General features: G+C 39.9%; 1 protein-coding gene across 6 annotated transcripts in view; it reads right to left on the bottom strand.

The window, feature by feature from the left end:
• The window catches only part of BICC1 (BicC family RNA binding protein 1), a 318,064-nt gene that overhangs the window by 207,912 nt on the left and 96,632 nt on the right, over positions 1-13,520 (bottom strand). For 3 of the 6 annotated variants that reach the window (XM_024115707.3, XM_055080966.1, XM_055080967.1), the window contains exon 2: positions 6,736-6,782. The exons of 1 other annotated variant lie outside the window; for it this stretch is intronic. In XM_024115707.3, the coding sequence (XP_023971475.1) occupies positions 6,736-6,782 (47 nt within the window). Of the gene's footprint in view, positions 1-3,251; positions 3,335-5,405; positions 5,425-6,735; positions 6,783-13,520 lie in introns of those variants that run through there. 2 more of the 6 variants (XM_024115711.3, XM_024115708.3) reach the window with 2 other exon arrangements.

Here is a 13,520-nt window from a genome sequence, read left to right as displayed (position 1 = left end):
GGTGACTGTACAACATGCTCGAGAATATGGGCTTGACACCCAGGCTCCTCGTATTCAAGTCAACAGAAAGACAGAACTTAGAAAAGAAAAAGAGAGAATGAGCAAATCCCTTAAGACAGTCGTTTTCTTAATCTTTTCTCACTAACACTTATCTGCTCAACTCTGATGGAAGACAGAGAGCAAATCAGAAGATATAAAAACAGGACAGATTCTTACCCTTAACAACTTTCTGAATGATGACCATATGAGAAAAGAATCTAAAGAAAAGCGGATATATGTATCTGTATAACTGATTCACTTTGCTGTACAGCAGAAACTAACACAACACTGTAAATCAACTATACTCCAATAAAAATTAATTTTTAAAAATAAATATAATTAATTAATTAAGAGATGACCAGAATAACCTGTTTGGGGGGTTGTCCATTTTTTCTAAGTCTTGTACATGCCAGTTATCCCTATTTAGCCAGCTGTAGGAGAAAACAGTGATCACAGACTCTCTCAATGAGAGAGTCTGCTCAAGTCCATAACGCTGGCATCAGAAATAAGAACTCAGGGTCCCTGAATGTTGGCTTTAAGGCTGTCCATTCATGATGACATCCAGTGGTGACAACATTTAAGTCTGGAATCAAAATCAACACTCATTCTGCAGCCTCCTCAGCCCATCTTCAGAACTGTGACATCAAATACTCTTCACTGTATATACACGTCCTTTTGGAATGTCTGAATTGTGAACCACATGAATATATTACCTATTGAAACACATACTGAGATTAAAACCTTAAATATCCTAATTTCATTTAAATCAAATTTGATTTTAAATTTTAAGCATAAAGACTCAGTGCTAGAGAAAGTATATCAGGGGCTATAATGAAGTGAATTCACTTTTAAATAATTAAATCAAAACTTATTTCTAGGGCTTCCCTGGTGGCGCAGTGGTTTAGAGTCCGCCTGCCGATGCAGGGAACGCGGGTTCGTGCCCCGGTCCGGGAAGATACCACATGCCGCAGAGCGGCTGGGCCCGTGAGCCATGGCCGCTGAGCCTGCGCGTCCGGAGCCTGTGCTCCGCAACGGGAGAGGCCACAACAGTGAGAGGCCCGCGTACCGCAAAAACAGAACAAAACAAAAAAAAAACTTATTTCTATGACCAGAGGACTATGATCTATTCAACCTATACAAAATAATGGTCAGTGGAGGAAGTAGAAGCAATTATACTTAGAGATTTCTGCCTCCCCCCTCCAATAAAAAGATTCAAGTGGTCCCCATCTAAGACCAACTAATGCACTCATTTTGAGGCACAAAGGGAAACAGATATTCCTCCAAGCAATTTACCCCAGAAGATAACACTTGCTACCTTCCAGTCTCAAAATGACAAAAATCTACTTGCCTAACAAGATGAGCTTGAGGGTAATAAAAATATACCACATAAACCATCAAACAGTTTTCTTATTTATATTAGTCTTAGTGATAAGCCCTTCTGAAAAACCACAGTTTAAAGGTCACTTTTCTAAACTGACATATTTTAAGAGTATAAAATATCCCTACTTTAAAATATGTGATGTGTACTTTGTGGTGAAATGATGTATATAACCCAATGTAATGGAAAACTTGTCTTTCATCAATTATGATGCTGAATGGATTTTCTCTTCTTCAGCCATTGGGATTCGAGATTCCTAAAGCATTTTGCTTTGATGAATCACATTTGTAATATAATCACTTTACTCATCCCCACCTAATACACTGTAACACATTTTCCCCTCCAAGATCTTGCCATAGTCATTTCACAAGAGAAAGAAAGAAAGTAGTCATTTCACAAGAGAAAGAAAAAAAAAAGTGATTAAAGGAAACAGGACAGACAGTGAGTAAGCCATGAACAACTGGCCAAAGAACTGTAAAACTCCTGGCAGATCACTTCCATGTGTTTCAATTAAGGTTCCATGAGAAGTGGACAAAGAACTAGAGAGAACGGCAACAGTTGTATCCATTCCCTCCTTTTGTAAATATATTTAGAGCCAAAGAATAAAAAGTACAATTACTGGAGAACTTGCAAATTTCAACATAGAAAAACATTTGGGATGTACCCAATACAAAGAGTCTAATTTGTAATCCCATCAGCCAATCAGAGAATATTAAAAAGCACTTTACATTTTTAATATACATAGAAAAAAGGACTAAGGGTGTATAAATAGTAGTTCTCCTTCAAAGGTGGGGTGACTAAGTAGATTTTTTTTTTCTTTCTTGCATGTTAATTATGTATTTGTTATAGACAACTCAAAAATGACTTGCTATAAGGAAAGAAAACGATTTAGTACAAATGACTAGGAAGTTGAAAATCTATACATCAAATTGAACATCAAAACATGATAACACAACAATTCTACCAAATTTTTCTAATTATAGTAAATGTTCTACAAACTTTATTTCCTCCATTAAAAGGTATTAGTAGTTGAATTGTGTCCCCCAGAATTCATATGTTGAAATCCTAACCACCAGTACCTCAAATGCGACCTTATTTGGAAACGGGGTCACTGCAGATGTAATTAGAGAGATGAGATCATTAGAGTGAGCCCTAATCCAATAGGACTAGTCTGCTTATAAAAAGAGGATGTTTGTGCCGCGGAGCGGCTGGGCGCGTGAGCCATGGCCGCTGAGCTTGCGCGTCCAGAGCCTGTGCTCCGCGGCGGGAGAGACCACAGCAGTGAGAGGCCCGCGTACCGCAAAAAAAAAAAAAAAAAAGTAAAAAGAGGATGTTTGGACACAGCAAGACACACACAAGGAGAACGCCATGTGAAGAAGGCAGAGATGCGGACGATGCTTCTACAAGCCAGGAACACCAAAGACGGCAGGCAAACCTCCAGGAGCCAGCAGAGGGGCGAGGACCAGATTCTCTCTGGAAGCCCTAGGAAGGAACCAACCCTGTCCACACCTTGATCCTGGACTTCTAGCCTCCAGAAAGGTGAGACAACCCATTTTTAGTGTGGAAGCCACTCAATTTGTGGTACAAATTTTTAGAGCAGCCCCAAAAGATAATACAAAACGTTCCAAAGCCTTATTAATACACAGAGATATTACCCTCCGACCACATTCATTTTTCCTTAATCTGTCTCTTGGTAAACAGCGCTTGCAAAATCAGTATTTACTCCAGATGCTCCTCCTCCCACCCCTATGACTGCAGCTACATAAGGCCACATACAGGAGTTTTCTCCAGGAGAATGTGAGAACAACTGACACATGCCAGACCCAGACCTGACCTGCCTTAAGACCACGGCACACTCCCTCCTTCTCACCAGCTCCCATCTGGCCATGGTGATGACCCAGTTTTAACCATACAGATGAGATTGTGCCTTAAGGAACAGCAGGGCTCTGTCTTAGAAGGAATCTGGGTCTCTCACTGACAGCATGGGACAATGCCACCCACCAAGCAGGAATATTCTCCTTAGAATGTTACAAGAAAATAAAATAAAGAACTGTTCTTTTTTTTCCTTTTTGTTATTGTTTCATTAAAAATTTTACAAAAGATGTACCCACTTACTTAAAAATTGTACTATGTGGAAAGGACACAATAAAAAGGTGTGATCTCTGTTGATGGTTTTATTGATCTGAAATGTGTACCATTTCAGACCTATATTTTATCTTGTTTTTATATGTATTTTGCAAAACAGAAATCATACTATTTACATGTTTGCTTTTTGATTCAGCAATACATTGCAAGTATCTTTCTGTGTCAATGGGTAAAGATTTACTTAGTTTTTTTTAAACATTGCATATAATTTCATGATGTGAATACACCAAAGTTTATTCAACCATTCCCCTATTTTCGAATTTTTAAGATGCTTCTAATTTTAAAGAACTGTTCTTTAAGGCACGATATTGTTGGCATTATCTGCTGTAACAGGTTAGTCTTTTACCCTAATAGAATATCAGTGGAAATAAAACATTTTAAACACATACAGTAAAACAGTATACAGAAAACCAGGGGGATCTCTGAAACAAACAGTAACTGTGACTCCTGGGAGAAGCCTAAGTGTACAGTAAACTGAACAACTGCAAATTATAGCTCCACATTTGAGACAATACATTTGATGATCCCAGTAGTGGTTTTACATATATTTTGATAGTCCAAAAAAACCAAAGTAACATATACAAGTCTCATCCTCCTCTTCCAATCCTCTCCTTAGGGAGAGGCAGTATGAATCTGGGAGGTATCCTTCCAGACTTAGATATTTTTAAAGTCGGGATAGTCAAATTTTAAACTCAGCTCAAAGAGAGGTTCTAATTTTGGTTTGTGATACACACCCCAGAGTAAAAAACCAAAATATATTCTAATAATAAGCATATAGAGCCTTCATATTTGCATTTCCCTGGGAGAAGAAAAGCATCTGTTCAAACATGCTAATGACCAGCAATGTGGTTTACTTTTTGTTCGCAAATGTTTCCCAAAATGCCATTAATTTTAATGGAAGATGTGTGACTAGAAGAAAGTTCCTGGAGGAGAATTCAATACTTCTCCGCTCCTTCATTCTACTGGAGACAGACCATAATGTCTACTTCTGTCTGGTCAAAATACTGAAAATTACTTTTCTGAAATTTGGGATGCTTGCCTTTTAGTAAGCTGCAGGGTTTTTTCCAGGGTAAGTATCCAAATCTTATATTGACACTTGTCGATCAGGAAGATACTTTATTGAACAAAAAATGTAAATGAGGAGATTAAAAAGTACTCCATTTAGTTACTCAGAGACTTCATTAACCTGTGACCAAGAATGTAATCTATGATTCCAACTCACAATTTGTGGGATGCACACATGTTCCTGGATTCAAACATGTGTTTCCATTTAAACTGCTGGAATGTATATATGGCTCTGCAAAGAGTGATAAATATTAGCAAATCTTCTAAGAATGAAGGTCCTTTATGACCACATACACTGTGTTTCGATTCAGGTTTTAAAATGTCTGAGTCACACAAAGCTGAACAGGCTGCTTTTTACATCTCTTTGCAAGTTAAAGAAGAACTCAAAGACAGAAAAAAAAGAAACAAAAATCCTTCCATAGATGGCATCTATTTGTACCACCACAGCCAACCCAAGGCAAATCTGCGATTTCTGCTATTTGTCTTCTCTTTTCTTCCCCTTGTGGCAAGCCTGCCCCAGCTAAAAGCAGAGTATTCTGAATTGCCCAACTATTGAGTACGAGTTGGACATGAACCAATGTCAGACAATGCCAAGGAAGGCGGATTCAGACATAGTACATAAACTTCAACAGCATGAGCCTAAAAAGCAGGGGTGGAAAACTGTGGTCTGGCACATTCTATTTGGCCAGCACAGCACTTTTAAATTTTTAAAATTTAAATCCCTTTAAGAAAGGCCACCCAAAGAAGGTACCTAATCATATAGGATAGTACACCTCACCTTGCACTATGAACTCTCCGATGTCATATGCCAGCCAAATGTTTGAAGTATGAATGCAGCATGAATTCTTCCACATCTGAGCCTTTTTCCATTCTGTTTCTTCACCTAGAATGCCCTTCCCACCCACCCAAGCCTACCTCCACGTGGCTAATTTCTACTCTTCTAAAGACCTCAACAAGTCCTTTTTAACCTCCTCAAGTCCCAGTCAAGTGCTTAATCCTGTATGGCCCAGACTTTCCTGCTATTTATGCGGCTTTATCATCGAACACCAGACTAATTCCTTTAGGGCAGGGACTACGCCTTGCTCATTTTGGTCTTTCCAGTGTGTTGCACAACACAGCAGGTGGTAAACAAATATTTTCAGAATGAAAAAATGCCAATGCCTGTATCAGCTCTGAAAATATTCGCTTTCAATATCCTTGGAAGAGAATGCAGATGAATGATGAAGTTGACCAAAAAAAAACGCAGATCACACAGAAGGCAAGAGGGTTGTAAAAGCCACATCTGGTCACACAGGTGTTTTCCAAAAGTTTGATGACGCTCTACAGTGATATTTAACCTCATCCGTAGTGGCTGCTGTATTTCACCCTGGGACAAACTGTGTATTTCTTCCTACACACATGCCTTCTGGAAACCAACAACAAACACACAAATATAATAAATTCAACTGAACAAAAGAAAGAGGAACGGGAACTTGAGTCAATTTCTTTGAAAAGACAGATATCTTCCCTTACATAAAACACTTATTTTAAAATAGAGCTAGCCAGAATTAATCAACTGCTCTCCACACTGTCTCAAATCATTTTCCATCAGTTCCTATTTCCCTCTATGACTGGCCAGGCTGGCTTCACTGAAGGTCAGAACTTACGGAGGGCAGCCGGGGACAGAATGGACATGGTTACCAGTCGTGAGCAAGCGGTCTAATGGTGCATCTTTTGTCCATTTTATTACCTCGCCCATGATCATGCTTACCAGAAATGAAGAAGCTGTGAGGGACTCCTTCTCTCCAGCCCCCTAGGTCAGGTATGTGTTTGGGGAAGGAGGAAATAGGCGGTAAAGAAGATAATCTGGGCAGCAGATCTGGCAGCCCTCACTGCCTCCTTGCCTCCAAGGGAAAACGTCATTAAATTTGCCTAGAAGGAGCCGCCTTTGAATGGTTACGTCCCAAACAGCCTACCACCCTTTCCTTGCCCCAAGCGTCTCCAGCTATCTTATCACAACCTACTCTCCTTCCTATGGAAGGGGCGCTTTCAGGGGCTTCTAGTGTAGCTGCTGAGACAGGTACATTTCTCCTTAATCATCACCAAGGCACGAGTAAAAAGTGACTTACCTTCTGAAAAAAGTCTTCCCCACTTTTGCCTTTTCCTTCAGCAGCAGCTGTAAATAAAAATGTAAACATTTAAAATAGTTTCCTTTTTCAATCTATGTATTCAAAAAACTCTCGAGTATCAGGTATGAGAATATAAAGGTAAACAAGATACCAGCCTTGCTCCCCCAAAGCTCAGTGCCTGTCGATAGGCCTCATCTGTAATGCAAAATGGATACAGAATAAAATACTAATCCAATCAATCAGACATCTTTAGATAACTTCACAGTCCTTTTTCTGTCTGAAAGCCTCACGAGCCTCTATTTTCACACATAGATGAAAGTAATCTTGTTTTCTCATAGTCAAGGAACTACATACATGAACAAATGCAACTACCAGTAGAATCAGCTGTAGTGCTGTGAGCACCTCCTGTCTGTAATCAGTCCCAGGCGTGAGGTTGCCTTTTCAAGTGATGGCTCATCCGACAAGGCCTACTCAGAGCAATTTGAGTTTTATGCTTTGAAATGACTGTATAATCTACTTGGATTTCAGCTGGCATCACACACTACACTTTAACTCACTGCTTTATTCACATTTACAAAGAGAGAGACAAAACAACAAGAGAGTTAAAAAGTCATGGTGAAGGTCTCAGACAACAAAATTTCACCTGAGATTAATCTGAAGGTCCTTGCATTTGAACAATCGTTTTCATATCTGAATGGTAGCCTATAAATAAAGGACAAGCCCAGTTCTTTACGTGCAAAAGTTTTACGGTTCTGTGAACATTTTCTTTTTAATCTGTGGAGAGACAGGAACAAAGAGCTCATGGCATCTTGCTTGCAATAGCATCAAATTGCACCTTTCAGAAGGCAAACAGCAGGTCTCAGATTCAGGCACAGGGTGGAAGAGTCCCCTCCCTGCCCAGGACAGAGAAACGAGCAGGAACAAGAACTTCTGGAAACTGAAATCCGGAAGAGACCGCGGCACCCCAAACACCTAGTGGGCAGTACCGTCAAGGGGCCTACGTGTAGGCGCGCGAGTGTGTGTGTGTGTGCGCGCGCGCGCGCGTGTGTGTGTGTGTGTGTGTGTGACAAGGGCACCTGCTAAAATTATTAAAGACCCAGTAAGTGTGGCAGCTCATTCCGTTACGTAGAGAATTCAAAACTCAAAGAAATCCTCTCTGCCCCCCAAAAGTAGTAAGTATTAACATCTAAATTCTTTTGTCACCAACTTTAATTTCACAGTTAAATATATCTTCTATAATTTTGTAAAAACGTGTATTTTTATTGACATGTTCTCAGTTAAAAAACAGAGCAGAGTACATGTTTCTGTGATTTCCAAAGAGAGTTTGGGGAAATGTATGAAAACAAGAGCTAGAAAGAAATAATAAATTAAATAAAAAACTAATATGTGGCAGCTAAACAGCCCCTCAAAGATGTCATGTTCTAATCCCTGGAACCTGTGAATATATTCCCTTACATATGCAGAAGGCATTTTGCAGGTGTGATTAAAATAGGGGTCTTGCGGTGGGAAATGTATCCTGAATTATTCAGGTGGACCCACTGTAATCACAAGGGGCCCTTTTAAGAAGGGAGCATGAAGGTCAGAGTCCAAGAAGGCAATGTGACAACAGAAGCAGAGGGAGAAAGAAGGACATGTGATGGCAAAAGGAGAGGGTCAGAGCAGAGAAAGATACAGAGATGCTACATTGCTGGCTTTGAAGGTGGAAAAAGGGGTCACAAGCCAAGAAATATAGGCACCCTCCAGAAGCTGGCAAAGGCAAGGAAATGGATTCTCCCCTAGAGCTCTGGGGGAAGTGCAGCCCTGCCAACACCTTGGTATAGCCCAATAAAACACATTTCTGACTTCTGACCTCCAGAACAGTAAGATAATACATTTATGTTGTTGTAAGCCACTATACTTGTGATTTGTTACAGCAGCAAAAGGAAACTAACACACAATTCCAATATAATTTTAACTTTACTCTGCAGAAAAACCACATCATCAACAGCATGAACTAAGCACAGAAACCGATGTGAGCATTTGAGTCACACACTTCCACAAATAGATTCTTTGTAGTTAACTCTACAAATTATGATTTTCACTCCAACTCAGAAATATACCAAAAGTAAAGCTTTTGAAAGAACATAAAAAGCAATTTTGAACAACAGCAAAATAAGCAAAGCTCACTCTTTCTAAATAAACTGGCAAACTTGGTTGGTCCTAGGCAGAGGGGCCAGGAAGATAAAAGGTTGGCACCCTAACCTAATGACACAAATGCCTTGGGGGCACTTCAACTCAGCTACCTCTTGGGCTGGCTTTATCTCTAAAGCCAAAAATAGCTTAAAGGCACCCCTGCTCGATGACACAATTGCTTGGCAATGAAAATTGCATACTAGGGCACAAAGATTGGAAAAAAAATTCTAGTGACATCTAGGGAACTCTTCTTTAAAAAGAAATTGTAGAATCAAAGGTATTTTCAAAGGCCTATCAAGCAAGGCAGATAAACACCCCTTTCACCCACAGGGAACCTCTTCACAAATTAAAATTCATCAGTTTAAATTTCATGATACAATTAACATTTTATTACAGAAACTTCCTTTAGACACTTATTCTGCTCATGACAAATGCATTATGTCACAACCTTGAAATGCCCCTTCATGCCAAGTCCAGCTAAACAGACTTCATAGAATGGCCTTTCAATCCCTGGATGAACAAAAGTGGGGGAACTTCCTTAGTCTGACCCAAATTATAATTATGTTCCCAGAAAAACATCTAAAACTTAACCAGAAACCTGTACCTTTAGCAACCTTATGATTTGAGGGGGAACAGGAGGGAGGGAGCCAGAGATGGCACACTCGTTGACACCAAAAATCTCTGGCTTTCTTCATTCCAAAAGTTTACGCACAAGAAACTCCAAATCTGAGCCTGATTTCCCCCTAAATCCTGAGACATGTCCATTTCCCAAGCCCACAAGGACCTGGTAAAAGCCTCTGGTTGGACTCTTGGGTAGTCACTGTCTCCAGTGCAAACCATGGTGAGTCTGTCATCAGTCCTTGCTGGGAGCATGCTTACCTCACTCCCAGGTTGCTGGGTCTCCTGCACAGCCTTTACTGACTCCACCCAAACAAAGCTGTCGAGGCCACAGAAGCCAATCAAGGGAGAGCAACATTTCACCAAAAGTATTCTCTCCCCTCCCCAAGAGGGATCCTTCTGAGCTCAAATTTGAGAGTTCCATTCTCAAACTTACTCTAAATTCCTCAGTATTAAAATATCAACTCCTCTTGAAGAAGTAAGAGACTGGGAAGGAGGAGGTTTGTGGAGTATTTCTTTCTCAGTATAAACTTAGGCATATAAGATGTTCATTCTACAGACCCAGAAAAAAAAGAGAAGTTCACTTTCATTCCACAAATATTTAAGTCCCATGCTGGTGACTCAAAATAAGCAATATAGACCTTCATTCAACTTACAACCTTGGCCCATATATTCAAAGCCACCCAACAAGTGAGATCAAGACAGAATTAAAATTGGGTTCTAGAAACAACTTTCCCTAAGATCTTTCCACAGTCACAACTCTATCCAAATTAAACGTATTAAAAATTTAATTTAGCTATTCTTATTCTGGACAACGCACTAAAGAGCTAGTCATTTTACTCTTAACCCAACACTAGACCTGGGTAGCTACTGTTAACGACTAAAGAAGAAAGGGTGCTTCGAGGGAGACCATTTGAGAGGTGGATTGCAAGAAAAAATAGGAGGTACAGTAATTTCTTGGCCCAATGGTTTTCTTTTTATTATGTTTGGAGGGGGAAACATCACCTGTGGAATGAGCCAACCCATACTTAATGTCATGGCGTTCCCTGACGTTTGAAGTCTGGTTGTATTCTGTCGTAGAATGGTTCTATCGAGGCTTCATTCTTATACACTGATACACCCTCATCTTTTTTACTCACAGTAACGTAAACACACACATAACAATTTAGCAAGCTTTTTCTAACTGTCTTTACAATATGACTTCTGCCTGATGTTCCAAAAGTTAATTGTTTGGTTGTTAAAAACCCTGGATTATTCCTGCCAATGAAAACAACTGTCTTTATTTTCATGACACAGAACTCCAGGAATAAATTACTTCAATACTACTGAATCATGGCTTCATGGATTGTGCAGGTAAAGCATTTCATATTTTAAGCTGAACAATTCATTTTTTATGTTTATTATAATTTCTCCAATGCTTTGCCATATTTTATTTCATATTTTTGCTTCATAAGAAATATGGGATGGCAAAACCCATGGCCAATAAAAACAGCAAAAGTTGAAACAGGTGTAAACTATTACAGTCCCCCAAACTACAGGGAAAGTCTAGTTAATTACTGAATTAAAGATGGGGGGAAAAAGCTCGATTTTCAGTTCTTCGCAGGGCAAATGGAAACTTATTTAAATCCATTCTGAAATGCTTTTCCATAACATCTGATGCTTTCTTTACACAGCCAAATCTAAAAACACAAGAGCTATGTATTTCACATTTAAAATATAGTATAGAATATCTTTAAACATTCCTTTGAAAAGCAATGGGTTTTTTACACCCTTGTGGAATGTGAGCAAGAAAAAAACCAAATTCAAATTACAAAAACTAATTGAGAAATGATTCTTCAAATCTGTGAAGAAGCCATCTTGAACTGCAGTGTGGGGTGCAGCCGTTTCGCAAGAGGAACTCTGGTCGGAAGCACTGGAGGTGAGGCCTCTGCACGTGGCACCCTGTGAGCAACTGAAACTAGACGAAGCACTGAGGAAAGAAAAAAGCTGACCGCTGCCTCCCCAAGAGACCCTCCAAGACCAGCAGGTGCACAGGTGACTTGTGGCCAGCATTTTGGACAGCACAGGTCTGAAGAGCAGGAAAGGAACAGGAAGACAACCCAGGATTAAATTAGATGAAATGATTTTGGAAGGAGAGTTAATAAAAAGAGAACTGGAGAGGGCAGACAGCAGAAGCAAGAAGAACTACAATCCTGCAGCCTGTGGAACAAAAACCACATTCACGGAGAGATAGACGAGATGAAAAGACAGAGGGCTATATACCAGATGAAGGAACAAGATGAAACCCCAGAAAAACAACTAAATGAAGTGGAGATAGGCAACCTTCCAGAAAAAGAATTCAGAATAATGATAGCGAAGATGATCCAGGACCTCGGAAAAAGAATGGAGGCAAAGATAGAGAAGGTTTAACAAAGACCTAGAAGAATTAAAGAACAAACAAACAGAGATGAACAATACAATAACTGAAATGAAAACTACACTAGAAGGAATCAATAGCAGAATAACTGAGGCAGAAGAACGGATAAGTGACCTGGAAGACAGAATGGTGGAATTCACTGCTGCAGAAGAGAATAAAGAAAAACGAATGAAAAGAAATGAAGACACCCTAAGAGATCTCTGGAACAACATTAAACGCAACAACATTCGCATTATAGGGGTCCCAGAATGAAAGAGAGAGAGAAAGGACCAGAGAAAATATTTAAAGAGATTATAGTCAAAAACCTCCCTAACATGGGAAAGGAAATAGCCACCCAAGTCCAGGAAGTGCAGCGAGTCCCATACAGGATAAACACAAGGAGAAATACACCAAGACACATAGTAAGCAAATTGGCAAAAATTAAAGACAAAGAAAAATTATTGAAAGCAGCAAGGGAAAAACAACAAATAACATACAAGGGAACTCTCACAAGGTTAACAGCTGACTTCTCAGCAGAAACTCTACAAGCCAGCAGGGAGTGGCATGATATACTTAAAGTGATGAAAGGGAAGAACCTACAACCAAGATTACTCTACCCGGCAAGGATCTCATTCAGATTCAACGGAGAAATCAAAAGCTTTACAGACAAGCAAAAGCTAAGAGAATTCAACACCACCAAACCAGCTCTACAACAAATGCTAAAGGAACTTCTCTAAGTGGGAAACACAAGAGAAGAAAAGGACCTACAAAAACAAACCTAAAGGGCTTCCCTGGTGGCGCAGTGGTTGACAGTCCGCCTGCCGATGCGGGGGACGCGGATTTGTGCCCCAGTCCAGGAGGATCCCACGTGCCGCGGAGAGGCTGGGCCCATGAGCCATGGCCGCTGAGCCCGTGCATCCGGAGGCTGTGCTCCGTAACGGGAGAGGCCACAACAGTGAGAGGCCCGCATACCACACACACACAAAAAAAAAACCTAAAACAATTAAGAAAATGGTCGTAGGAACATACATATCGATAATTACCTTAAACATGAATGGATTAAATGCTCCAACCAAAAGAGACAAGCTTGCTGAATGGATACAAAAACAAAACCCATATATATGCTGTCTACAAGAGACCCACTTCAGACCTAGGGACACATACAGACTGAAAGTGAGGGGATGGAAAAAGATATTCCATGCAAATGGAAATCAAAAGAAAGCTGGAGTAGCAATACTCATATCAGATAAAATAGACTTTAAAATAAAGAATGTTACAAGAGACAAGGAGGACACTACATAATAATCAAGGGGTCAATCCAGGATGAAGACATAACAATTATAAATATATATGCACCCAACACAGGAGCACCACAATACATAAGGCAACTGCTAACAGGTCTAAAAGAGGAAATCAACAGTAACACAATAATAGTGGGGGACTTTAACACCTCACTTACACCAATGGACAGATCATCCAAAAAGAAAATAAATAAGGAAACACAAGCTTTAAATGACACAATAGACCAGATAGATTTAATTGATATTTATAGGACATTCCATCCAAAAACAGCAGATTACACTTTCTTCTCAAGTGCACA

This window comes from Physeter macrocephalus, chromosome 20 (genome assembly GCF_002837175.3).
Source record: "Physeter macrocephalus isolate SW-GA chromosome 20, ASM283717v5, whole genome shotgun sequence".
Lineage (NCBI taxonomy): Eukaryota > Metazoa > Chordata > Mammalia > Artiodactyla > Physeteridae > Physeter > Physeter macrocephalus.
This window is presented reverse-complemented; position numbering and strand designations above follow the sequence as displayed.